Raw genomic sequence first — 27,810 nt, forward strand, 5'->3', positions numbered from 1 at the left:
TTAACTGTCATGTTAATGATCAACTGTAAATGAATGCTTTATTTGTACAAGTGTATTGAGTATTTTGCAATAGCAGAAATCACACCTAAACAGAGACAAGAGTTGGTTGGCTGTAAGGTGAGGAGGACAGAATGTGTCTGGCCCCTCCTCAGACTCCTGCGCTGGTTATCAAACCAACAACATTTTCTTCTGCCTGAGTGACAGAAATCACCCAGAGCTGTTTGTGAAGAGGATCTGTATTTGTTCAATTATGGACTCTTCTGGGGAAGAAACAGGAAAATGCACAGAGGCAGTGAAAGAGGATTTAAAGGAAGGTGCAGCGGCTGCTTGCGCACAGAGCTCCCGAGGCTGTTGCCAGAAATGTGTCCCTCGGTTTATTCCGTCAGTTTACCGCAATGAGCTTGTGCAACTTTCCAAACTGGCGGCACCAGTGGTAAGACTGTGTGTAAATTTGAAGCTCATTTGAAGTTTGTCACACTCTCTGTCTGTTGTTGCTGACAGGAAGAACGGATTTACTACAGAAGATGCACCATGTGTCAATAAACTGAAATTTGATTTAAACGTGGGACCTGGACCCTGGTTTACTGTCTTATTAATAAATACATTAAATGTTATTTATGTTATTATGAAGTCCTGTTTCTGAATGGACCTCAAGCACTGTAGGACTGTACTGTGTATATCTGTTTAGTATTACAATCATTTAATTTTAAATTAAGTTACTGTGTTTTTTATGCATTATTTGGATTACATATCAAATTCCTACATGTTTTCTTTAAGCCCCCAAAACATACAGTTGCTTATGTTTTTACTATTTTTACTCTTTATCGTGCTGCTGTAACACAGAAATTTCCCTTGTGGGAAGTATCTATCTATTTTAGATATTTGCTATATGTTTAACATCTTTAAGTTACTAAATGTTTTAATCATATTCATTACTTATTTATCTTTCCTTTAAATGTATTTCTAAATACAACACAGAGTCAGTATCTCCTCTTCTTCAGGTCATTTCCCAGTTGATGATTTTCATGATCGGTGTTGTCAGCACGGTGTTCTGTGGTCACCTGGGGAAAACTGAACTTGCAGCTGTAGCATTATCAATTGCGGTGAGCAGACATTTCAGTGCCTTTGTTGTTGAACCGTAAATATGCATCATTTTTTACCCCAGTTTATGCATGTTGTGTTTTGTTTGCAGGTAGTTAGCGTCACTGGTATTTCCATTGGCAGCGGTTTGTCGTTAACTTGTGATACCCTCATATCTCAGGTAGGGTCCTCACCGGAGCTTTCACTTTATTTGTGTAACCAAGACAAACACAAGCAGCACAGCTGGGTTCCCAGGTTCTCCTGGAATCGCCTTTTAAACATCTCAACACTGAGCTTTTGTGTGGAGTTATTTTTCTTTGATCAGTCATACCCTTGTTCTTTGGTGGGATTCTGCGTTTTCCAACTTTTCTCACCCGAGCGTCTGTCTACCTGTTTCACGCAGACGTATGGGAGCGGTAACTTGAAGCGTATGGGTGTGATTCTCCAGAGGGGAGTTCTGATTCTGCTGCTGGCCTGTTTCCCTTGTTGGGCCGTCCTCATCAACACTGAGCCTCTCCTACTTGCTGTCAAACAGAGTCCAGAGGTCGCCAGGTGAGCCGTTATTAAGCAGCAATAACAGACGCGTGGATGTTGTGACACTGCTGAGCATGTGTTTGTCTCACTCTTAAAGAAACTCAAGTTATGCAAAATGCCAAGCACTGTTAGTCTGTGCAAAAAATACAGTGGTCCCTCGCTATAACGCGGTTCACCTTTCGCTGTTTCGCGGATTTTTTTTTGTGCAATTTTGCATGTCCATTGTCAACCAATCTCCTCCGTGCCGTGTCTCCTGTACAGTACAGAATGCATTCAGCTTGTCAAATTTACATAAATCTTCGATCACTAGCAGTGTGACTGTGAAGTGCTGTACTGTATGTTTGTAAGTTTTCTCCCCAACAAAAACAACAATGTCGACGAAACGTTTTGCACCGTCAAAGGCACCTGCGGTAGCACCCAAGATACAGAGAAAGATGCTAACCATCTCACAAATGTTGGACCTCTGGACATGCTAAAGGAAGGTAGAAGTTACCGTATTTTTCGGACCATGAGGCACACTGGATTATAAGGTGCATTAAGCAAAACAAAACAGTCAGATAATTCAAACCTTACTCAACTCATTGTTCTTGCTTCCTCTATTTCCGTACCATTGATTCATTAATGTTGACTTCACTGGCAGCTGCTCTATTCCCATGTTCTGGACCTGAAAACAGGGTTTGATTTTTGGCTTCATTCTTTAATACTGGACTTATTTTTCTACGAAGGTTTGAACTTTGAGAGTGTTTAAACAGGAGAGAAAAGTGTGAAAATGTTCATGCCTGTCTGAGAAAAGTGTATAAAGTGTGTAGTGACGGGTTTTACAGCCTAAAATCAACATATTTTTTAGAACGTAACTCGAGATAAACGAGGGATCACTGTAATGCAGTAATCGAAAAGCACATTATACCAAACCTCATAGTTTGACCACCTGTAGCAGCAGAAACCAGCTGTTAAATCTTAACTTAGTAAATGAACAAGCAAAATGGTATGTAACCTTAATTTATGTGCAGTCAAATGTCACCATCATCAGTTTCACAGGCTTACTTTGTCTTTTCATTTCCACATGAAGCCTCTCCCAGCTCTATGTGAAGATCTTCATGCCCGCTCTGCCGGTGAGTTTGATAGGATTTGATGCAGATTTGGAAGGTGTTCAATATTTAAACAAAAGGGCAGGTTGATATCCAGAACTGAGGGTCTTAACAACAGATGTAGTGCTATTTAAGGTCCAGAGTTCATCGGTCACACTTGAGCCGTGGCTCAAGTTATCTACTAATCTCAAGGTTGGTAGTTTGATCCTGAGCTGCTCCAGTCTGCATGCCAAATGTACTTCAGCAAAATACTAACCCCAAGTTACTCTCCAATGAATTAGTGATGGGATTTCCGGCTCTTTTTAGAGATCCGGCTCTTTCGGTTCGGCTCACTAAAAAGAGCCGGCTCTTTTGGCTCCGAACCGGCTCTTCAGGTTGTTTTTTTGCTTTAATTAATTTATTATTAACAATAATATAAAATTATGCACAAAAGGAATTACTAACGTTAAAAAAAAGTGTTTTTATTTATATATGTTTATATATAAATATATGCGGTGGCCCCTAGAGACAAAACACGTACAAACTCCAAAACACATTTCTAGCATGAACTGAACTTCCAAAGCAGAGCTACTAGATCACTTAAATTACACAATTGAAAGCATGAAAGCATGTGTGTATTGTTTGTGTATTTATACACAGGCACTCATATATATTCAAATAATTAAAAAAAAAAAAGTTCATTTACCTGTTACTACCACACACCAAATCCGGTCGTTGGTACTTGCTGGCTTGTGTAGCCATTAGGTAACAAAAGCTCAACACTGCGCCCTAGCATCCTGGAGCACTTCTGTTTTCTTTTGTACGTGTTTTGAGTTTTTACATGCTTCTGAGTTTTTACGTGCTTTTGAGTTTTTACGTGCTTTGGAGGTTTTACGTGCTTCGGAGTTTGTACGTGCTTCGGAGTTTGTACGTGTTTTTACGTGCTTCGGAGTTTGTACGTGTTTTTGAGTTTGTACGTGATTTGAAGTTTGTATGTGCTTTGTCTGTAGGGGCCACCGTAAATATACTTTTATTTATTCACTCCACATAAAATGTAATAAGTAAATCATATAATACAAAAATCAACTATTCACATTTCAAATTTTAACTATTTAAATTTTCAGCTTTTTCCTTTTACAAATTTAAAGTGAAACAACACAAAACACTGCAAACCACAACACAATTAAATATGAATTAAAATATGAAAACAAAAAGAAGATGCATATTCTCTATGGAGGACCACAAGAGCCACGCGCATCGAAATAAAAAATCCTGTGCTTAATTAATGAATTGTAGAATAAAATCTGCATTTGTAAATTCATTTTTGAATTCCAATTTAATAAACTGATTTTTAAAATGCTTTTTAAGTCTTCATTTCAAAAAACATTTTCGAATTGCACTTTAATAAACTTCATTTCAAAAACCTTTTTCGAATTGCACTTTAATAAACTTCATTTCAAAAATCTTTTTCGAATTGCACTTTAATAAACTTCATTTCAAAAACCTTTTTTGAATTGCACTTTAATAAACTGCGTTTCAAAAACCTTTTTCGAATTGCACTTTAATAAACTTCATTTCAAAAATCTTTTTCGAATTGCACTTTAATAAACTTCATTTCAAAAATCTTTTTCGAATTGCACTTTAATAAACTTCATTTCAAAAACCTTTTTTGAATTGCACTTTAATAAACTTCATTTCAAAAATCTTTTTCGAATTGCACTTTAATAAACTGCATTTCAAAAACCTTTTTCGAATTGCACTTTAATAAACTTCATTTCAAAAATCTTTTTCGAATTGCACTTTAATAAACTGCATTTCAAAAGCGTTTTTCGAATTGCACTTTAATAAACTTCATTTCAAAAACCTTTTTCGAATTGCACTTTAATAAAGTTCATTTCAAAAACCTTTTTTGAATTGCACTTTAATAAACTGCATTTCAAAATCCATTTCCCTTTCCTGTTCGCTCAGGGATTAACATGTGGATTAGCATTTGGATTAGCAGTTGGATTAACAACTTCATTTTAAAAATCCTGCTGCTATTCAAATTAGCCACACCGTGGGATGTAAGGAGCTCTCTGATTGGTTGGTCAGACACAGGCTGTCTGCCAGCCTGGATGTTTCTAGCTCATAGCTTCGCCCTGCTAAGAAGCCTGTGTGCTTGTACAAAGGCCGTTCCACCTCGGGATTTACACTCGGTTCGACAAGGATATGTGAAGAATGAAGGGACCCTGCAGCGAAACGGAGAGCCCAACCTCTGGCTGAGTGCCTGTTTACAAAGTCTGACCACCTGTGAAGGTAACGTGCTAACGTGGCTAACGCTAGCATCACCGCACATAGCCCCGTTATTTTAAGGTCATCTTAGCTTATGAAAGTTTTACGTCGCAGCAGTACAAGCTAGCTACGTGTTTTGTAAGCTGCTGTGCTCATCACAAATAAAGCTGGAAGCAGCTCAAACTATTAGAACCAGCACTGAGGCCTGTTACATTTATACAGTGTTAGAGCAACGGCTGCAGCCTACAGCCTTTAAACTAGCGATTAAAATGCTGACAGTAAACTCGTCAGTCCAGATGTTACCGCATTACTTTGTGATACTTGTGAGTTAAAACAACTGAGACAGGCTGATTAAAATAACAGCTTTCAGTTCTCTCATTCAGCATATAAAGACTGGAGATCACACTACTGATTTCAGCTCATTTAATATGTGAGTGCACAGATTCATTCTCAACTGGACATAAACGATGATCAAAGGTTGTATATATGATGAAGTCATCAAACCCCAGCCTCTAACACAGTGCGCTGAATCTTAGCTTTGAATGTCCAGTATATTCTAATCAGTGCAATCTAAGCATTCACTGAACCTACAGTATCTACACCTGTGTGGTAAATGTGTGGTAAAGATACAGATAATGAAATTTAATTATTAATACAATATACGTCATGAGAAACGAAAGCTGAAATTGATTCAGTTTAGTACCTTTCTCTGTATGCTCTGTGATCATAAAGGCCTTAAATTCTGTGATATGTACTGTAAATGATTTTCACAGAGGTCTTAAAGTACTTAAATCACTGCTGATAGTCTGGTTGTTTATATTTTCACATTTTTGTGTCTGTAGGGCTGTTTGATGACAATTTGGACTCCTCTGGGAGATGAGGACACACCCACACCTGTTCCATACTGCAGCCATTGATAGTGTTACGGCTCTGAGTCAGCTTTGGGCCATCAGACACACACACTGGAAAACCAGCACCTGGACTTCATGCAGGAGAGACGGCCTCAGTGATTTAGGTTCATAAGCAAGTTCAAACATTTCTGGCCTATTATCACTTAGATTTCTTAATCTTAAAAGTGAATGCATTTAAAGCAGGAACTGCACACCTAGCCATCAGAAGTGTGGCAGCATGAGTACTGTAAAGTTTTGTAGGGTCCTTGTTAAAAATTCCACAAGCACCACACATTTGTCATATAAAGTTCCATTTTTTACAGTACAATGTTGAAATTATAAACTATATATTCTAGTTGTCCACTTGTCAGTAATTTTTGAGTAAATGGATGTCATTGATAAATCAGTGTTGATTCACCTGCAAATGTTTTTAACAAACTTTGTTTTTTGTAGAATTCATCAGCAGCTGTGGAGAGATGCATTTGAATATCTTCTGGTTCCACTTCTCCTTACCTGGAAGCTGAGCATTGCTCATTTCTGACAAGGACATACATCTCAGTGCTTATCATGGGTGTTACATCCTTCGTGCAGCAATTCCAGAGAAAACAAGAGAGCAACGACCACTCATTAAGACCAGCCAGAAATCTGTCCCTTTCTGGCAGCTGTGGAAACTTCCAATAAGAAAGTTTGCAATCTTAGAACAATGCTGGATCATGTGTGATGTGTCATATCAGGATATTACATTTTGACTTAATTCTGCTCAATCTGTTTTGATCGTTGATCCAGTATTTCAGCTTTGTGTTGTGCTGCAAGTTTAAAACCCATTGTCCTCATGAGCACAGCATCTAACAACTCTCCTTGAAAAAGTCGATTGACTTTAACTGGACACAATGGTTTCCAGTGGGAGATATTTTCATCACTTATCCGTGACACTGGAGAAGTCACCTGAGTGAGTGATAAAACAAGTTTCCATGGAAAATCCAGAGGGACTAAACTTTGTTGTTTCTTTGGGCTCTATTTCAGCTCTAGCAGCATCTCTCAGAAGAAAACTGTTTTCCCAATAATCAGATGAAAAAATTGAACCAGGTGGTATTCTCTGGAGTTTAAGACCAAGACTGAACTCAAACAGTGAATTGACATTAGACTGGAATTCATAAGATGATTAGAAATACTGCTGAAGCTGAATGATTCATTCATATATGATTTTTTTTTTCTCCAATTCACCAGGTCTGTATAGTTCAGTATGACTGTGGTACATGATACAAAATAATAAATACAGAAGAATAAAAACTTTGTGAATAACTTTACTCTTCTTAAAAATAACTAATAAAACAAGTAAAAGTACAAATGTGTACAAGTTAGAGACTTCCTCACTAAGATTTTAATTGTGTGTTAAAGAGAAAGAGATTAGGAGGTAAAATAGACGATGCAGAGTCCATCAGCACTGAGGCCGTCTCTCCTGCATGAAGTCCAGGTGCTGGTTTTCCAGTGTGTGCGTCTGATGGCCCAAAGCTGACTCCGAGCCGTAACACCATCAATGGCTGCAGTATGGAACAGGTGTGGGTGTGTCCTCATCTCCCAGAGGAGTCCAAATTGTCATCAAACAGCCCTACAGACACAAAAATGTGAAAATATAAACAACCAGACTATCAGCAGTGATTTAAGTACTTTAAGACCTCTGTGAAAATCATTTACAGTATATATCACAGAATTTAAGGCCTTTATGATCACAGAGCATACAGAGAAAAGTGCTAAACTGAATCAATTTCAGCTTTCGTTTCTCATGACGTATATTGTATTAATAATTAAATTTCATTATCTGTATCAATCAGAGAGCTCCTTACATCCCACGGTGTGGCTAATTTGAATAGCAGCAGGATTTTTAAAATGAAGTTGTTAATCCAACTGCTAATCCAAATGCTAATCCACATGTTAATCCCTGAGCGAACAGGAAAGGGAAATGGATTTTGAAATGCAGTTTATTAAAGTGCAATTCAAAAAAGGTTTTTGAAATGAACTTTATTAAAGTGCAATTCGAAAAAGGTTTTTGAAATGCAGTTTATTAAAGTGCAATTCGAAAAAGATTTTTGAAATGAAGTTTATTAAAGTGCAATTCGAAAAAGGTTTTTGAAATGAAGTTTATTAAAGTGCAATTCGAAAAACATTTTTGAAATGAAGTTTATTAAAGTGCAATTCAAAAAAGGTTTTTGAAATGAAGTTTATTAAAGTGCAATTCGAAAAAGATTTTTGAAATGAAGTTTATTAAAGTGCAATTCGAAAAAGGTTTTTGAAATGAAGTTTATTAAAGTGCAATTCGAAAATGTTTTTTGAAATGAAGTTTATTAAAGTGCAATTTAAAAAAGGTTTTTGAAATGAAGTTTATTAAAGTGCAATTCGAAAAAGATTTTTGAAATGAAGTTTATTAAAGTGCAATTCGAAAAAGATTTTTGAAATGAAGTTTATTAAAGTGCAATTCGAAAAAGATTTTTGAAATGAAGTTTATTAAAGTGCAATTCGAAAAAGATTTTTGAAATGAAGTTTATTAAAGTGCAATTTAAAAAAGGTTTTTGAAATGAAGTTTATTAAAGTGCAATTCGAAAAAGGTTTTTGAAATGAAGTTTATTAAAGTGCAATTCGAAAATGTTTTTTGAAATGAAGACTTAAAAAGCATTTTAAAAATCAGTTTATTAAATTGGAATTCAAAAATGAATTTACAAATGCAGATTTTATTCTACAATTCATTAATTAAGCACAGGATTTTTTATTTCGATGCGCGTGGCTCTTGTGGTCCTCCATAATTCTCTGTCATATGGACCTGTTATAGTTGTGGATGATTACTATACCTTTCTAATGTGATGTTGTTGTTCCTGGCTCTCTTTTTCTTTCTCTCCCTCTGGCTCTGTTCCTGTGCTACTGAGTGTAACTACCGCCCCTCCCCCCTCTGCCCAGCGTAAAGCACAAGGCTCGCGTGCAGAGTGAAGCGGAAAAAAAGTGCGAGAGAGAGAGGGTGAGAGAAAGAAAAAAAAAAACCACGTGACGGCTCGCGATAAGGAGCCGGCTCGCGTCGTTCACGTCAAAGAGCCGGCTCTAAGAGCCATTTCGTTCGCGAACGACCCATCACTACAATGAATCCATTGGAGTGTGAATGTTAGATAAAAAGCACTTAGGCATGCTTGCCTAACCCTTAATGTGATCTCCTCCCTTTTGCCTCCATATCTATGGGCGTTGGTGCTGATGGGTGAATGAGACGTGTTGTAAAAAGCACTTTGAGTGCTCTGAGAGATTAGAAAAGCACTTTGTAAGAATCGGTGCATTCACCATTTATCATATTTGACTTGGTATTCGTTTCTAATGAGATTTAAGTTTACATTGTTCAACAATACTGCTCAATCTCTAACTTTGATGCCCCCCTCTCATTTATTCTTGGTTGAATTTTGAGGCATAAACTATCAGACAAAGTGGATGAGGGTTAATAACTTGCAGTGGAGGTGTATAAATGTATAGAATCTGTGATAAATTTTATTTCTTTGATTTATTATTAATTATTTGACACGTTCATTGTTTTCATTGAAAAGTGTTAGCGTGCTGATTAACCTAAGTTCTGATCATGTGCTCAAATTTGTTCTTCACTTCTGTCAACGAGTCTCTTATAATTTAATGTTTGCTTTCTTCAGGCTGCTTTCATGTACCAGCTGCAGGGGAGGTATCTTCAAAATCAGGTGCAGTGCTTTTGAAGCATGCATATGGCCTACATTAAATTACATTAACTGTTTGTGCATTTAAAAAATTAACATGAATATTATTTGTATTTTGTGCTTTGGTGTACAGGGAATTATATGGCCTCAAGTTATAACTGGAGCAATCGGAAATGTCTTTAATGCAATAATCAACTACGTCCTCATCCATCAGCTGGATTTGGGTGTTGCGTAAGTTTTCCTCCATCATTCCTGTGACATCATTGGTTGAATGTAACTCTCAATTCAGTCAGTGAAAACTATATATATATATATATATATATATATATATATATATATATATATATATATATATATGCGTTTTAAATTCTTTATCTAAATTCATGATTCAGTGATTTTAGGTGAATTACCACAGGTTTTATGGTGTGTTGGTAAATTTGCAGACCCAAATGCAGGACACAAGGATCAAGTGTCCTGAAAGCTCCGTCTGCACATGATGGAAGGAAAGAAGGGTTAGGTGTAACAGGCATACACATTGATAGTGGTTTCAGTTTAAAGTGCTTAATTTGAAGCAAACAACATCTATCTAATAAGAAATCAATACCAGGCTTCGGAAGACTATAAAACCCATAAGCACAAGGAAATACAAAGCAGAACTATTGAAAAAAATATATAACATAATGTGGAACATGAATATAAATTGTTTCTCAAAAACCTAAAAGGAATAATGAACTGACAGCTAATTCGAAACCCATCCATCCTCTTTCACTTGTCCTTTTACAGGGTTACGGGGGCTGAAGCCTATCTTAGGGTGCTTGAATTGTCACCTGTAAATATGGAGCTTTAATTGTTCTTTTTTTTCCCCTTCTTTTAATCTCTAATGTTTTTATCTTCTAGTGGATCAGCAGCAGCCAATGCCATCTCCCAGTATTTGTTGGCATCAGTCTTATTCATTTACATGTACATGAGAGGTCTACATAAGGCCACATGGGCAGGTCAGTCATTTTACTTCTACAGGGATGCTGAACTTGCTGAAATGTTTTGATTTTGCTGTGTCATTCTCATTTCCAATTCTGTCCAATAATTTCATCATGTTGCATCATTCAGCTTTGTGACCTTTCATACCTGAAGTTTTCCATTATAAATACTCCAGGGTTTAATGTTTGACAAAAATAGTCATACTCTATAACTGTGGCGTGCAGTGTGGAGGAGAGGTTATTCTTTAACACTGCGGTTCCAATAAACTTCAAGACATCTCTGTAATAGTTAAAATCTGTGGGATTTAAATATTGTTTAATAATAATGTCTGATTTATGCAAATTCCTCATTAGTAATTGTTGATCCGAGGCCCATAATTAAATCATAATTTAAACCAATAGTTTGAAAGATGACATATAGAGTCACTCTGACCCACAGGTTGGTCCCTCGACTGTCTCCAGGAGTGGGGACCCTTTGTCAAGCTGGCTGTCCCCAGCATGCTCATGCTCTGTCTGAAGTGGTGGGTGGTTGAATTGGGAGGATTCCTGGGCGGTGTGGTCAGTGAGGTCGAGTTGGGAGTTCACTCGATATCCTACCAATTGGTTATTACAGCATACACGGTAACTCCAGTGAACCTTTTGACTTTTGCTTATATGTTGACCTGGCATTACATTATTAATTACACATGGATTATTCCCATAGCTTCCACTAGGAGTCTCTGGTGCTGCCAGTGTAAGGGTTGGGAATGCACTTGGTGCAGGAAACATCGAGCAGGCCAAGCTGTCGTGCAAAGTCCCCATCATCTGTGCATGTAAGAACCAACACACTAAGTATTATTGTCTGTGTTAAATGAACAGAAAAAAGTAAAAAATACTGCTAACTGAGCAGTAGCAGGATTAGTTTTATTTCATGCTGAGCTTCATGACATAAGAATATGAAGTAGAATACATTTCATAAAATATAAATGAACTATTCATCCATCCAGCCACCTTCCAACAGCGTATCCAATTAATGGTAGATTAATGGTGGACTCACGGTGCCAAGTCCATCACAGGGCCAACTCAGAGATAGACAACCATTCATATTCATGTATACAGTGACATTAGAGCCATTAACTAACCCAGACCTTCCCAAAGTGTGGGGCCATTGCAGGGGGGGCGTGGAATGAAAAGGGGGGGAAAAACAAAACGCTTGGACACTGCTAGCATGGCGCCCACAGAAACGCAAAGCAGGAGATGAAGAATTGCTGAATATGTTTCCAAACCAACTTCATTCTAAGCCAAAGACTAGAAAATATGGTGAAGCATATCTGCCCTTGGGCTTCACCTGCACAAGTGCCGAGGTAGGTCTCCCCTGCAGAATTGGTTTTCCCTTCGTCGGGAGCAGCGCTGGGCTGTTCAAATCACAGACAAACAGGATCCCACAGCTGTTTATGTTTTTAAACCCATTTTGCACAGAGTGGCATTTTTTGAAAAATGTATTGATAGCAATGTTGAATATTATTACACATGAAACACATAAAATAATCACACCGTGATGCCTCTGCCTTTCTAAATGGAGGGACAGTAACTGCGTGTAAAACCTACAGATAGTCAGATTAACAGTATTTTGTCTCTATCTGGCATTCTTCTCATGTAAAAAATAACGTGTGCACAGCGTGACGTGAAAAAGGCACATACCTTTGACGTTGTGTGATAAACTCTGTATTCCTCATTCACACATAAACGCAAAAAAGGAGTTTAAAAATCTCCGTTTTCGGTGATTCAAAACGCCGTTCACGTGTGAACGAAACAGCTGCGTTTTCAAAAATACCCGTGTAGGTGTGGACGCAGCGTAAGAGAGTTAGTAGTTTATTTTATTGCTACCTGTAATTTATTGCAGATTACCTGTATTTGCTTAATTGTTTACTAAATGTTTGAGGTGTGAAATAAACCGCAATGGAGCAAAATATGGGTGTGTGTGGCTGGAGGATGTGTTTGTGCGCGCGAGAAGGGGGGGGGTGCGAACATTTTTCTTTTAAAACAAGGGGGGCCCAGCAAAAAAAGTTTGGGAACCACTGAACTAACCTAATATGCATTTCTTTGGTCTGGGAGGAAGCTCGAGTACCTCCACAACCCATACAGGGTCCATGGCTGTTCCGTCAACATAAGGGTTCACCACAGGGGGTAGCTTTGCATGATTGATTTGGCAGGTTTATGCCAGATACTCATCCTGACACAGTCTCAAAGGGGATTTGTCTCCAGTTGAAATTGAACCAGTGACCTTTTGCTTATAAAGCAAATGTGTAAATCACCAAATTATGGACCAGTTTGTTTACCCGACCCTGGGCAAAATAGTATGTAGTTGATATGCATTAGAACACATGTTGAATAAACTGCAATAAATTTGTGGACTATGTATACTTCATGTAATTTTGAGCCTGCAGTTAAACTTGAACCCTTTAAATCCCAGCGTATCGTATTTGATACATGCCTTTTTGTGATCATCAGCGTGACTCCCCCACCCCACCCCCAAATGATTTAAATTGCATGACACATTTTAATGACTAAATTGCAAAAATATTGCTCATGTAGTGAATGTGATTCAAGTTAAAACTCATATATGCTGATTATATTTTGTCTAAAGGTTCAACAAACAGTCCATTATCAAAAAATAAAAGATTTCTGGCAGTTATATCAGTTATATCATGGTTTAGGTTCTAAAGTGTTAACATAAATTAAAGTTGTGCCTTGTTTGTGAACTTGTTTTTGTTGTTAAACGTGAATGCTGTACAATCGTTCCACTTTGGAAAAAGAAGAATAATGAAATTACAGTACATTTTTCACCACAAGTGTATATAAACTGTAAAGTTGGTCACCTTTTGTGTTCCTTGTTTTTCTGTCTTTCCTGTGATTTTAATATTTAATTGCTTTTTCTCATTGCAGTCATAATTGCATGCTTTGTTAGTATTATTTTTGGCGTCTCAAAGGATGTCATCGGATACATTTTCACATCAGAGCCGTAAGTATCTTTGACCTTTAACCTTGATTCCAGGAAGAGTTCCTCTCTTATTTATTGCTTCTTTAATTACATGTATTATTCAAGATAATCATTTACACCTTTGTCCCAGAAACATGTTGCCCTTGTTATCCAGTTTCAGTTAACTAAAACAAGCCTATGTGAGTGCTATAATCAAGTAAATGCATTGTCCATGTGTCCCATTGTATTAAAGGTTTTGTTTTCATTAAGTTTCATATGTTTATGATGTTTGACAATATTTGTGAATGTACAGACAGATGTACTGAAGCTGAAACTGCACATTTCTTTTAGCGATATTTTGCAGAGGGTTTCTGACCTCATGTTGATATATAGTTTCTTGCATCTTGCTGATGCAATTGCGGTAAGAAATGATTTTACAGCAGTGATCGACATTTCAATATTGATGAATATAAAAGGTTATTCAGAGAAATCTGTGTTTGTGTTTACAGGCTGTGGCCGGAGGAGTTGTCAGAGGTGTAGGAAAACAGTCGGTTGGTGCTCTGTGTAACCTGGTCGGGTACTACTTTTTTGGCTTACCCATTGGTGTGTCCCTAATGTTTGCAGCCAAAATGGGGATTGTAGGTGAGGACTGAGTGAGGGTGGCATTCCAAGCTCCTTTGTTTTCCTTCATAGCATTGGATTGATATCACTTATTCAAGACAAGAGAAAATAAGATATGTCGTACTTTATTTATCCCTAATTTTATATAATAACAATTAATTTTATTATATTCATTAAATAAAACCAGACATTTTGGTAGTTTTCTAGTCGAGTATGTTATAATAATGCCAGGGAGGAAAGACATCAGCAGTGACTTTGGGGAAGCATTTGTTGCTGTCCATCAAGGTCTGACAGAAGAAAGTCTCTTCTGTCCAAAAAGAACATAGCAGCATGGATTAGGTTTGCAATATTGCATCTGATGGAACAATGTTCTTTGGACAGGCAAGAAGAAAGTGGAGATGTTGGGCCATGCAAACTTCAATGCACAACACAATTGTAACAGAGCGAAGGTGATTTTATTTCCACAGTGTCTTTTAAAGGAGGGAAACCTTCCTCCAAACGGACAGAGCAGTAGAGCCGCCAAGGGAAAGCACAAGAATTAAAAACTGTATAATTAAAATAAAATTTATTATATTTAAATAGTTAAAAATGTAAAATGAATTAAAACAACCCTGGCCAGGGGTCAACACAATAAAAATCAATAAAACACAACATTAAAAGTCCAGTGGCGTCCGCCACGGTATAAAAGTCACGAAGAATTAAAAATCCAGTGAAGCGGTGCAGAAGGGAAACCCGGCGGCGTCCTCGCCTTCTTCTCCGCGTTCTGCGCCCTGGTGCGCTAAAGAAAGGGAGGCAGCGGCAGTCACTACTCTTTTAGGCAGCTTTCATTCATTAAAAGGGGACAAGTCAAAAGACTTACCCCGGGTGGGCAGAGCTCTTAACTCTGCCCGCCGCTTCTTTATAACCGCCAATCGGCACCAGCCCGTCCGCCGCCTCTAATTTCCCGCAGACGCGTAATCTGGCATCCTGTTGCTGCAGCAGTCGAACCGCTCGCTCCGCGTCCCTGCTTGCTGGCGCTGTATCCTCCTCCCCTCACCTTAACGCCAAGCTCCACCAGCCTTATGTGCAGTGTTGGGGAGTAACGGAATACATGTACCGCCGTTACGTATTTAAAATACAAAATATGAGTAACTGTATTCTGTTACAGTTACCGTTTAAAAAGGTGGTATTTAGAATACAGTTACTTTGTTGAAATAAATGGATTACACGGCGGTACTTCGCTGTTTTATATTGTGGCGGGTCAGGACTGTTTGGGTTTTGTTTGACAGCTACGTTCTGTTGTTCCAGGCGGCAGCGTTGCGGTTGCCATGGTTACAGGGCGACGCTCTCTCTCTCTGCGTGTTTCCTGGGTGAGAGAGGCCTTTTTGTTGTTGTTGTGCTAAGCTAATAGGCAGAATGCTACATGTATAGCTCTAAAGAATGTCGCATCATAGGCAGTGTAGTCCGTGTCTCTGAGCGAGGGAGGGAGAAAAAGGAAAAGTATGAGCTGTCATCGAGCACTGCAGCCAAGAAGAGTGCCTGACGAGCCCAGTTGTAAGTAAGCTATTAAGACTTTATTGTACACCGTGTTCGTGTTTTCCTCCAAAAACAATAAGTTCTGTTGGAGCAGCCTTTCAATGGCTCTCTCTGTCTCTCGCTAGCAAAGTTGACCCAGACAACAAAGTAAAGCTAGTTTTCAGCTATGAGCCCGACACAGAAGCCAGAGGTCCGTTTACTACGGTTCGGAGCCGCGGACCTTCAGTAACAGTAATAAATCACAGCAATAGTACATTCATGTAGTTGTAAACAGCATGATAATATATTAAGTAATCCAAAGTATTCAGAATACGTTACTCTCATTGAGTAACGTAACGGAATACGTTACAGAATACATTTTGGGGCATGTATTCTGTATTCTGTAATGGAATACATTTTAAAAGTAACCTTCCCAACACTGCTTATGTGTCACTGAGCACTCTGTAAATTACCACTCCCTTTCCTCTCAGGTGTGTCAAATTAGTAAAAACGGGAAAAGGGCGGAGTCTCTCCAGGACAAATTGACAGATGCAACCAAAACATGCAATATAAGAAATAAGCACACTTTACATTAAAACACAGCAAAGCAAAACAACATCCGTCCTTCCCTGGATGACACAATCACCATCCCAAGCAAAGCACCTCGCTTCTGCGTTTTCTGCTTAGTTTTTGCTAAAGACGTATCATAATATGCCATATGCTGCTACACATCTAAAGTTGTATTTAAATAATGTTAGAACCTGATGAGGATCAGGCGATACTGGTTGTTAACAGTTGTAACTAAACATATTAATAGACTGAACTTAACAGAAACCAGACCCTAAAATGACTCCAACTGGGCATTTCGTGGGTCCAAATAAATGAAACAGGTGCAGCCTGAAGACAATGTGAGGAACAGGAAAAATAAAAAATGTATGTGCATCGTAAAAGTAGAATGATTTTCACTAGGATGTCTTAGGCTTGTGTGAATTTAGAAGGGACACATGTAACCAGTATGTAACAAAATATATAAACAATGGGCAAATCAGAAGACTTCAGGAACGACAGGAGCCCAGAGGATGGGTAACCACAATGAAAACACAACTGCAAATGATGAAGCAATGGTTCAACTGTATTTGAAATTTGTGCACTGTATTGCATTTACAATAACAACCAAAATTGTGTGTGCGCGCACAGATACCCAAAAGAAAAGAATGTTAGACCCGGGTCTTTTAAAAATGTCAATAGGATCCAGATCAGGCCTGTTTGGTGATCTGGTGAGTTATTGGTGTGAGTTCAGTCCACGATCGATGTATGTTTGCACTGTTTTGTCCTACCACAGTTCAGGCAACCAGACTTCAAGATTCAATTCCAAATGGGCTGTGGCTCGCCATCCATTGCAATGGAAAATTATTCCTCTTCTGTGGATTTCCACAAAGTCTGTAATCCAAAGTTCTCCGGGAGTCTCGGCTCCTTTCTCCAACTCAAAAAACCTGACCTAAGAGTGAGGTCAGAATTACTTCAAATGAACATTGTTCACACTTAACTAACAACACTTCTGTTTAAAGTATAAAGCATGAACAAAATGTTTTTCAATTTCTAATGTTGTACAACTAATCAAATTCTAAGCGTTTTCATTACATGGCAATGTAGCTATCACCAATCATTAAAGCAATTCACACTGCTCATTAAAAGTAGCAAACTCGATATACTCTGCTCGCTGTCAAGTAACAACAGGGATGAATAAAAGTAACACAATAAAACATTTCAATACAACAGATAGACATACTGTTTTTTTCCTTAACCTAACAACAGCTAATAAGTTCTCAACTAACACTTAACAACGGGAGTGTGCGTTTAGCTAATACCCGCTAGCTACTTGCAAAGTACCGTCACCATTAGCGTTTGTTTTTTGAAGCAAACAACGTTAACATTTCAGGATGCCGATCAGTGGCTATAACAGTTTGGTTACTCACCAGTGCAAAGTACTTCGTACTCATAAAACTAGCTTCGGCTATCCAAATCTGGCGGCTAATCAAGCAGATACCAACAGCTTCGCTGTTTCAACAGCTACCACGTTTTCCCCACAGGTACAGCTATGGCGCGTGTGGTCTAAGCAGCCTTAGCAGCGCAACCAAACATGAAAACACAAGGCGGGACAAACAATCCCATTGGTTGGACTGCATTTGTATCCAGGTCAAAAAATAACCTTTGAGAAACAAAAATAAATAAATAACACAAATAATGCAATTCCATACAAAATAATTTGGATTTTTTCTTTAGAGTCTCTCTCCAATCATAAGTGTTTTTAACTGAACAGAATAAAACACCTTTAATAATAATTACAATAAACAGTCTCTAATTGCATCTGTTTGCCACTGGGCTACACTCTCCCCTCCTAAAGTCATGCAAGTCCCTTTGCATAGGAGATGGCTGTGACCTCACCACTTGAGAGAGTGGCTCCTGGTAAGTTCCAACCTCCTTACTCTCTTGCAAAGCATCAGTAAAAGCTAAGCTCAAGCCTTGGAATAAGGATTGCACAATAGATATCAGTGGATTTCCCAACTGGGTGTACTGCAGTCTTTCTGGCGGACCTCTATTCCTCACTGAACGTCGAAGAGTGTCCGTTTTATCACCTTCCACGCTTTGTTGTGAATCTTCTTTGCTAAGGGCCTCAGGCTCACTGTCAGAGTCTTCTCTGCTTAGAAGAACATCTCCCTGAAAGGTGGATGTGTCTGCTAAGTCATTTTCACTTCCAGGTACATCAGCAGCCGAGCATTTTTCACTCACGGCATCCAAGGCAGTATCCTCCAGAATGATTTCTGCATTTCCATGAGACAAGTCTTCTCTGACTACCGTATCATTAACATCTAAGCAGTCTTCAGTTAAATTTATCTGTGCTGCCTCACTATCATCAGTGTCAGGGCATGATTTTGGAACCTCGTACACTGTGGTGAATCGAATGGTTTCTCTGGGACGCCTCTCACGAAACCAAACGGTATCCTCCTCTGTCTCAGAAGGTTCAGTCTCATACTGTTTAGCTGATTGCCGTGTTACTGGCTTGCGTGTGGAGTTTGTCATAACAGGCTTCTCCTTAGTGGGTGTGACAAAACCACAAGGGAGTAGAAGATCTCGATGGACAGTTCACCAAGGAGTGTCCCTGTTCTCAGGTTTTATTGTGTAAACTGGGAGATCTCCCGCCTGCTTTAGCACCACATAAACATCTGACTCCCACTTATCAGCAAGCTTATGTTTTCCTCTTAGGCGTACAGCACGCACTAAAACTCTGTCTCCTTCTTCCAATTTAGAAGCGGTTACACGCAAGTCAAATCTGGTCTTATTCTTGTCAGCAATTTTTGCTGCATTTTGTGCCGCGATTCTGTAACTCTCTTCCAGACGTGACTTCAAACTTTGCACATATTGCGAATGTGAATTCATAAGGTGAGTACCCTGTAACGTCGTTCTTTGTACAATTGTACGCATGAACCAATGGTTTCACAAAGCTATGCCACTGTGATTTGTCCTTGTTTTCCAATGTGCCAAGCATGCTCAACAGCGTCCTATTAAAACGCTCTACAGGGTTTCCCCTAGGATGGTAGGGCGTAGTACGAATCTTGTGAACACCCAGGATGTTGCATAGTTCTTTGATGATGTGTGACTCAAAGTCAGGCCCTTGGTCACTATGCAAACGTTCAGGAATGCCGTAATGGACAATGAAATTATCCCACAGGCACTTGGCAACTGTTTGAGCTTTCTGATTGGGTGTTGGGACGGCAATGGCATACTTAGTAAAGTGGTCTGTAAATACGAGGACGTCCTTAATATTGCTCCTATCAGGCTCAATGGACAAAAAGTCCATACAAACAAGCTCAAGAGGTCTGGTGGACTTTATTGTGACCAAAGGAGCAGCTTTTTCAGGAAGGGATTTTCTCAGAACACAGCGATCACAGGTTTTAACCTTTTTCTCAACATCTGCAGCCATCCTTGGCCAGTAAAACCTTGTTCTCACCAGGTCGAGAGTGCGTTCAATCCCTAAGTGGCCCATATCATCATGAAGGCTACGGAGGACTGTGTCTCGAAACTGCTCTGGAAGAACAAGTTGCCAGGTTACACAACCTCCATCTTGTCGTGTTCGGTATAGTATTTGATTGTGTAGCTCAAGGCGACTGAATTCCCTGATTAGTAAGGGAATATCGGGCAGTTGCTTTCTAACGGTGGGTGGAACCTTGTCCCCAGTCTCGAGTTGAGCTATAATTTCCCTCAAACACGGGTCAACTCGTTGTTCTGCCCTTAGCTTCTCTACTGGCATATGGGGAATAACTGGTAACCCACCACACTGATCTTCATTCACAAACTCATCTGGTATAGCAGATACAGACATGGCCAAAGAGTCTACCAGGGTGAAAGCACAATCCATCTCTTTGTTTTCACTTGGGCTACAGCCAATGAGGTGCCTCTCACAGATAGCTGGGACCACGTCTGGGCCAAGAGTGACTCCTTTACCAGACAGATGTGTTTCAGTGAACCGCTGTACACGTTCCTGCTCTTTTTGTGAAACTGTGTCACTGAGCAGTTCTCCATGTGGTCGTCTTGAAAGACCGTCTGCATCAGAATTTAACTTTCCAGCTCTGTACTGAAGCTGGAAGTTAAACGTTGAGAGTGCTGCTAGCCAACGATAGCTCATTGCATCCAACTTGGCTGTAGACAGAACATATGTTAAGGGATTGCTGTCAGTTACAACCATGAATTGGCTACCATAGAGGTAATCAGAAAATTTTTCTGTAACTGCCCACTTTAGAGCTAAAAACTCTAGTTTGTGGGCAGGGTAGCGAGACTCACTCTTGGACAAACCTCGGCTAGCATATGCTATTACTCTCATCTGCCCCTCCTGCTCCTGATACAAAGCAGCACCCAACCCCATAGTGCTGGCATCCGTATGGAGAGTGTAGGGCAACTTGGGGTCAGCAAAACCCAAGATTGGAGCAGTAGTTAGCTTTTCAACGATCACTCGGAAAGCTTGTTCACACTCTGGAGTCCATCGCTCACCAAAGGGTTTTCTCGGGTCATGATACTGAGGAGTGTCAGCTTTGGGCTTGATACCTTTGCGAAGGGGTGGGTAACCTGAGGTCAGATTGGTGAGGGGCTTCACTAGGTTAGAATAGCTTTTAATGAAGCGTCTGTAATACCCTGCAAAACCAAGAAAGGACCTCAGTTCTTTCAGATCAGTAGGCCCTGGCCAAGTTTGCAGAGCCTTCACTTTTTCAGGGTCAGTCTCCACCCCATTACGAGACACAACATGTCCCAAGTACCTCACTGATGTCTGGAAAAATTTACATTTCTCAGGGGATAATTTCAACCCGTACTCTTTCAGACGGTTCAGAACTTTGATCAGTCGGGTCTCATGTTCTTCCAGCGTTTTAGAGAAAACAATGATGTCATCAAGGAAGACAAGAACCTCCTTCAGGTTCATATCCCCCATGCATTTCTCCATAAGACGCTGAAATGTGCTTGGAGCATTCGTAATGCCCTGCGGCATACGGTTAAACTCCCAAAATCCAATGGGACAAACGAAAGCTGTCTTCGGTTTGTCAGCCTCATCGACCTCAATCTGGTAGTAACCAGATTTTAAGTCGAGGACAGAAAACCACTGGGAACCAGTCAGCGTGGAGAAAGTCTCCTCCAAGTTTGGGAGTGCATAAGCATCCTTCACTGTTTGTAGATTGAGCTTCCTGTAATCAACACAGAGACGCACATCCCCATTCTTCTTCCTCACCACCACTATGGGAGAAGAGAAGGGTAATGTGGACTCCCTGATCACACCTGCCTGTTGAAGTTCTAGCAAGTGCTTTCGGACAGCTTCCAGATCATTTGGGTGTATGGGGCGTGCCCTGTGCTTAAATGGAGTCTCATCAGATAGCTTGATTTGGTGTTTTACCTGATTAGTTCTCCCAAAGTCAATGTCATTTTGCGCGAAGACCTCTGGCATATTGGCAAGTTTTTGTGTTACTCTCTCTCTCCACTGAGCACTTATGGGTGAGTCCTCAAAGTTGAAGTTGAGGCCTAGCTTCTGCTTGGTGCTAGAATCTGATGTCACCACACAATGCTCATGTGAGAGAACACGCTGAAATGCACTGATTTCCCCAATCACACACTTCTGGGGAATAACAACATCATGATCCAGCTCATTAGTCATTACGACCGGCACTTTATATGGTGCTTTCTGGGGCAAGTCAATGAGGCAAGGTTTAACTAACACCCCACCTGGCAGTGCTGACAAGGAGGGATGTTCTAAGAGGACAGATTTCTCAGTAGTAGGACTGTTTACATCAATGAACCCCTCTAACACTACGGTTTGTCCTGCTGGAACTAGCTGAGGGTCTTTTCCGAGCGAGGTGACCAGACCAAGGCGGTTATCCTTGCACTGCCTGTGTCGCAGCCCCAAAATCTTTAGCACTGCTTTGTAACCATATTGTGATGGTTCATACTCTTCAGGACAGGTATCACGATGGAGTTCGTAAAGTAGATCTAGTGTGTTAGTACCTATCAAAACTAGTGGCTGGGGGACTGTACGAACATCTGGAACCACCAATGCTAGTGTGGGGACTTCAACCTCAGCACCCAAAAACTCCTTGGGGAATACAACATTAATCTCAATGTAGCCTAGATAAGGCCCAGGTGGCCGCAATATGACCATCCTCCCCACAACGGAAACAGTACCACAGTTTTGGCTTTACAGTTAACGCGCTGTGTGGAGGGGGCCCTGGCTCAGTCTTTGCATGGTCAGGTTTTTTAGTTTCATCTTTCTGCAAGTGTTCTTTCTTAGAAGCAGTGGTTTTTCTTTGTTTCATGAGTGCTGTCAATTGACTCTTCAAGTCAGCAACTTGCTTCTTTAACTTACTTAGGTCACTTGATTCAGATTCAGCTTGTGTTTCGTTTGTTTCCTGAACACTCTGTCTATGGGAGACAACCTTAGGTTTTGTAGTACCAAGGTGCCGTTTCATTCTACTAGTTTTTGTTTCTTGCCTATTTTCTGCAGTACGCAGCAGCAACAAAAGCTCAGCGAGTGATGGGGGTTGTCGATCCTTAAGTTCTAGCTGCAAGACAGCAAGCAAGTCATGATTCCAACAACCCCTGTAAAATTGTTTCAGGAGGTGTTTGTCGACCTCTTGTGGCTGTACACCTCCCCTGCGTACAGTACGGTTCAAGGCCACCTGCAGGCGATGCAGGTAAGCTGAGGGTTTTTCTCCAGGATCTTGCAACGTGTTCATGAACCTCACCAACAATTCCTCCCCATCCTCAACTGTGCCAAAGGCAGATTCCAATAATTGCAGGTAGGTAGATGGTGGCGCTTCGGGTCCAAGATGTCGAACTACATCTGAAGCAGGAATGAGGAGGCTCTCGAGAATTTTATGAGTCTTCTCCAAGTCAGAAACAGAAGTGTCCTCCATCATTAAATCAACATGAGAGCGCCAAGTATCATAATCAGCCTCATTATATGGCCAGGGAATCTTCCCGGAAAAAGCTCTCAGCCTCAAGGTGGAATGGGTACGTGACATCTTATCATCACTCTTTACAATGTGTTCAACCACAATTCTCTGTACTTCTGGTGGGTTAAGCTCACCAGGATTTAGAGTCAGGGATCTCTTGGTTCCAGAGCTTAAAGTCGGTGTGCGATATTCATCATCAGCATGGCCAAGCCTAGGACAGACTGAAATACCAGCTGATTCATTAAAAGTAGCAGGGGTCTGGCTGGGCCTGGCAGTATGATCAGCTTCCTCTATTTCAACCTCAGTACTGAGTGCAACACTTTCTTCGGCGACACCCACAGACTTTTCAATTTTTGTCATCACCTCTCTCAGTACCTCTTCAAAATCTTTCCCACTTAGCTTGGCTATTCCTCGCAGTTCACTCAGGTAAGTATCTGTGACACTCCCCCCAACTCTCTGGGAATAAACATCTGTCAAAGCATGTACAGAAAATACTACATCAGGATTGGCAGCTGAGGGGTGGACATAAGGCAACAAGGGTCCTAAGGTTTGCACTGCTACTCCCGAGTTATACTCCACTATCTGATCCTTGTTGAATTCAGATACTTGATCATCAATGGTGAGGACCCTACTAATAGAGCCGTACTGCTTTAAGAACTCAAAAATCTCTTCATCCTTTTCTGATCCTGTTACCCCACGCACTATGACAGCATTTGGGACCTTAATACCTAATTTTTCAACAAACTCCATCTTTTGGTGAGACAGACGGTTTTACCAAAAGCTCACTCACACAAAATATGCTTCACTATCGTCACCCATTAATTCAAGGCTCCTGGCTGGCTCGCCACTTTTACACTGTAACCAGTATGTAACAAAATATATAAACAATGGGCAAATCAGAAGACTTCAGGAACGACAGGAGCCCAGAGGATGGGTAACCACAATGAAAACACAACTGCAAATGATGAAGCAATGGTTCAACTGTATTTGAAATTTGTGCACTGTATTGCATTTACAATAACAACCAAAATTGTGTGTGCGCGCACAGATACCCAAAAGAAAAGAATGTTAGACCCGGGTCTTTTAAAAATGTCAATAGGATCCAGATCAGGCCTGTTTGGTGATCTGGTGAGTTATTGGTGTGAGTTCAGTCCACGATCGATGTATGTTTGCACTGTTTTGTCCTACCACAGTTCAGGCAACCAGACTTCAAGATTCAATTCCAAATGGGCTGTGGCTCGCCATCCATTGCAATGGAAAATTATTCCTCTTCTGTGGATTTCCACAAAGTCTGTAATCCAAAGTTCTCCGGGAGTCTCGGCTCCTTTCTCCAACTCAAAAAACCTGACCTAAGAGTGAGGTCAGAATTACTTCAAATGAACATTGTTCACACTTAACTAACAACACTTCTGTTTAAAGTATAAAGCATGAACAAAATGTTTTTCAATTTCTAATGTTGTACAACTAATCAAATTCTAAGCGTTTTCATTACATGGCAATGTAGCTATCACCAATCATTAAAGCAATTCACACTGCTCATTAAAAGTAGCAAACTCGATATACTCTGCTCGCTGTCAAGTAACAACAGGGATGAATAAAAGTAACACAATAAAACATTTCAATACAACAGATAGACATACTGTTTTTTTCCTTAACCTAACAACAGCTAATAAGTTCTCAACTAACACTTAACAACGGGAGTGTGCGTTTAGCTAATACCCGCTAGCTACTTGCAAAGTACCGTCACCATTAGCGTTTGTTTTTTGAAGCAAACAACGTTAACATTTCAGGATGCCGATCAGTGGCTATAACAGTTTGGTTACTCACCAGTGCAAAGTACTTCGTACTCATAAAACTAGCTTCGGCTATCCAAATCTGGCGGCTAATCAAGCAGATACCAACAGCTTCGCTGTTTCAACAGCTACCACGTTTTCCCCACAGGTACAGCTATGGCGCGTGTGGTCTAAGCAGCCTTAGCAGCGCAACCAAACATGAAAACACAAGGCGGGACAAACAATCCCATTGGTTGGACTGCATTTGTATCCAGGTCAAAAAATAACCTTTGAGAAACAAAAATAAATAAATAACACAAATAATGCAATTCCATACAAAATAATTTGGATTTTTTCTTTAGAGTCTCTCTCCAATCATAAGTGTTTTTAACTGAACAGAATAAAACACCTTTAATAATAATTACAATAAACAGTCTCTAATTGCATCTGTTTGCCACTGGGCTACACTCACACACACACACACACACACACCACAGCAGGTTCAAGCCTGTTTATTCCAGCTGAATAACCAGTGTATGTTGTGTCTTTCAGGTTACAGGTGGATTGTGACAAATGCGTGCTGCGGTCAGAAATTAGCTGTACTTCCTGCTTGTCAAAAAAACTATTAAAACTCTTCTTCTTCTGTTTTTTCTGCTGTAGGATTTTGGACAGGCCTTACGGTTTGCGTGTTCGTGCAGTCGATCTTTTTCATCGCGTTTTTGTGCAAACTCGATTGGAAGAAGGCTGCTGAAGAGGTGCACACCTGCATCTATTGACAGTTTATCACACTTTCACTCATCAAAGCATGTCATTAACTGTTGTGTCTGATCAGGCCGAAGTGCGAGCAGGAGTCCGCGTCAAAGAAGAAAAAGACACGATCGAGATGGAAAATAGAGGTGAGTGGGAGAACTGGCTGAAACATTCCTGTTATTACAGTGTCTTATTCATGCTTCTCTTTCCAAACCCTAGACTCTAATCACATCCAGACCCCAATCAGTACTATTGCATCCAGTGGTGAGAGCGCCGGGGCGGACCACGTATACATGGAGATGCAAATACCAGAAGAGAGTAAAACCACCAACACCACTACAGTGGGAGATGTTCTGTCAGTGTCACAGCTGGTGTTACGGCGCGGCCTGGCGATACTCATCATGATCCTCATCCTCGCTGCTGGAGTCATTACCAACACCGTCCTCACCCCGCTGCTCAAATGATGCGAAGTGGACAGTCGGACAAAAAGCACAAAGTTTATCTAAGTAATAAAAATGCACCTTCTTTTGTGGGAGGGTTACCTACACTGTTGATTCAACAGAGGAACAGCTGTGTGCAGTCTGTGCCTCGTCTTACACTGTCCGGCCACAGAGATGAATTCAATAAGATGAAAAGGGCGGAATATGTAGTAAACAAAGGACAGCTTTATTAAGGGCTTTAATGAAAATGTGTGTAAAATGAGGCCACTGTTTGATAATGATAATCAGTTTGATGACAGTTGATCTTTGTGATTCATAGAACTTAATGTACATTTTATCAACAATCCTGTATAAAGACAGTGAAAACAAGGAGACACAAAACAGAAGTATGAGAAAGTAGATGTCTTCAGGCACACTCTGTTCACTGGGACTAGACCTGCTCTTGAAGCAAAAAGAAGGCACTGTGCATCTTTATACATTATAAAACTTTTTTCTCCTGAGCTTTTTCCAGTGTTGGTGCAGGACGATGGTGTCTGATGAGATCCAGGCCACATTTCAGTTTGAGAACAGAATATAACAGTAAAAAAACTTATGGTAAAATGCAAAGAAATCAAGGACAGAATCCCAGGCTCCATTTGTGACTCATTGGTGGTTATTGTAAAGTGGAACTGGTTCCAGATTGGGCACTTGGTCTGTTTTGGTGGAAGGAATGTGATATTTAAGATGCCATATTTCGGCAGCTCAGGTTGGGTTACTGAAGACTTTACAGATTTGTTGATGCAAAGGTAACATTCTTTACAGTCTGTATTTTCAGAATAAAAGTATGACTGTGGTGTCACATGATGCCACAACTCAGCGGCTCAGGTTGGTTTAAAGTTTTTCAAATTGATAGCTTCGGTGCAGCTACTAAAATTCTTGGATGAGTTCGAATTTCAGTGACTTTGATCTCAAGGTCGGACGTATCATTTTCTGAAAATCTCATGAATGCTGTAACTCAAGAACAGGCCGACGTAGGATTCTGAAATTGATAAAATCATGTATCTAGTAGGATTTTTTTGTGAACTGGGGGGTATTTTTGTTGTAGCATTAAGCATAAAAACTGATTTGTCTCCCTAAAAGCTAAATCAGAAGTACCAAAGCAGATTAAGGATTTAATTTAATTTTGCCCTGTCTGTCTAATTACGTTTGACAATCATTTATGGTAAATAAGACCATATCTGCATGTCTTCATACAATCACAATCAAATGGGTGTACAGGTGTTCCTAATAAACTGCTCCTCTAGTGTGTGACATTCACACAACAAGGGGTTATTACCATGGTAACACTTGCCCTCAGACTGACTCGGTTTCCCATCAATGACCTGACCCTGCTCCCCGATGCTCACCTGTTCATCTCCACTTCTCCAGAAACAAATGTAAAGTTTTATATTTTTATGCTGGTGATTCTACTGAATTTAAATGTTCAGGTAACTGAAACCCTCTGAGGAAGTTGCTGTGTAAAAGTATTGTCCTGATTCATAATAATGTAACAATAAAGAGTCTGCAAAGCATTGAAGCAGTCACTTGATAATTTCTGAATCACTGTCTTCTGGTCATACTGGGCAGCTTTAAGTGTGAATGTGTGTATTTATGTATGATTAAACAGCTCCACTGTAAAATAAATAATAATAATAAGAATCTTATTGAAGCAAACGTCAAAAAGTTGTGTCTTTGAAGTCACTCAGAGCTCACTGTAAGTCATCAGTCTCATCTCAGAGACAAGCACAGAGCTCC

At 40.0% G+C, this 27,810-nt stretch overlaps 1 protein-coding gene across 1 annotated transcript; it reads left to right on the top strand.

The window, feature by feature from the left end:
* On the top strand, positions 1-27,581 carry LOC148102615 (multidrug and toxin extrusion protein 1-like). The gene is made up of 16 exons (XM_087842116.1): positions 1-433; positions 1,002-1,103; positions 1,193-1,261; positions 1,484-1,632; positions 2,684-2,726; positions 9,517-9,561; positions 9,671-9,768; positions 10,435-10,532; positions 10,954-11,135; positions 11,218-11,326; positions 13,440-13,515; positions 13,825-13,894; positions 13,983-14,115; positions 25,508-25,602; positions 25,680-25,743; positions 25,817-27,581. Exons 1-16 carry the CDS (start codon positions 251-253, stop codon positions 26,059-26,061), a joined length of 1,761 nt encoding a protein of 586 aa, XP_087698242.1. The 5' UTR covers positions 1-250; the 3' UTR covers positions 26,062-27,581.
* The last annotated feature ends 229 nt before the right edge of the window (positions 27,582-27,810 follow it).

This window comes from Neolamprologus brichardi, chromosome 6, assembly GCF_056152115.1.
Source record: "Neolamprologus brichardi isolate AB-2024 chromosome 6, ASM5615211v1, whole genome shotgun sequence".
NCBI classification, from domain to species: Eukaryota; Metazoa; Chordata; class Actinopteri; order Cichliformes; family Cichlidae; genus Neolamprologus; species Neolamprologus brichardi.

Coding starts and splice junctions, on each gene's coding strand:
- LOC148102615 (XM_087842116.1), top strand. CDS start 251: ATGGACTCTTCTGGGGAAGAAACAGGAAAATGCACAGAGGCAGTGAAA. Junction 9,562..9,670: donor GGAGGTATCTTCAAAATCAG/GTGCAGTGCTTT, acceptor TTTGGTGTACAG/GGAATTATATGGCCTCAAGT. Junction 14,116..25,507: donor AGCCAAAATGGGGATTGTAG/GTGAGGACTGAG, acceptor TTTCTGCTGTAG/GATTTTGGACAGGCCTTACG.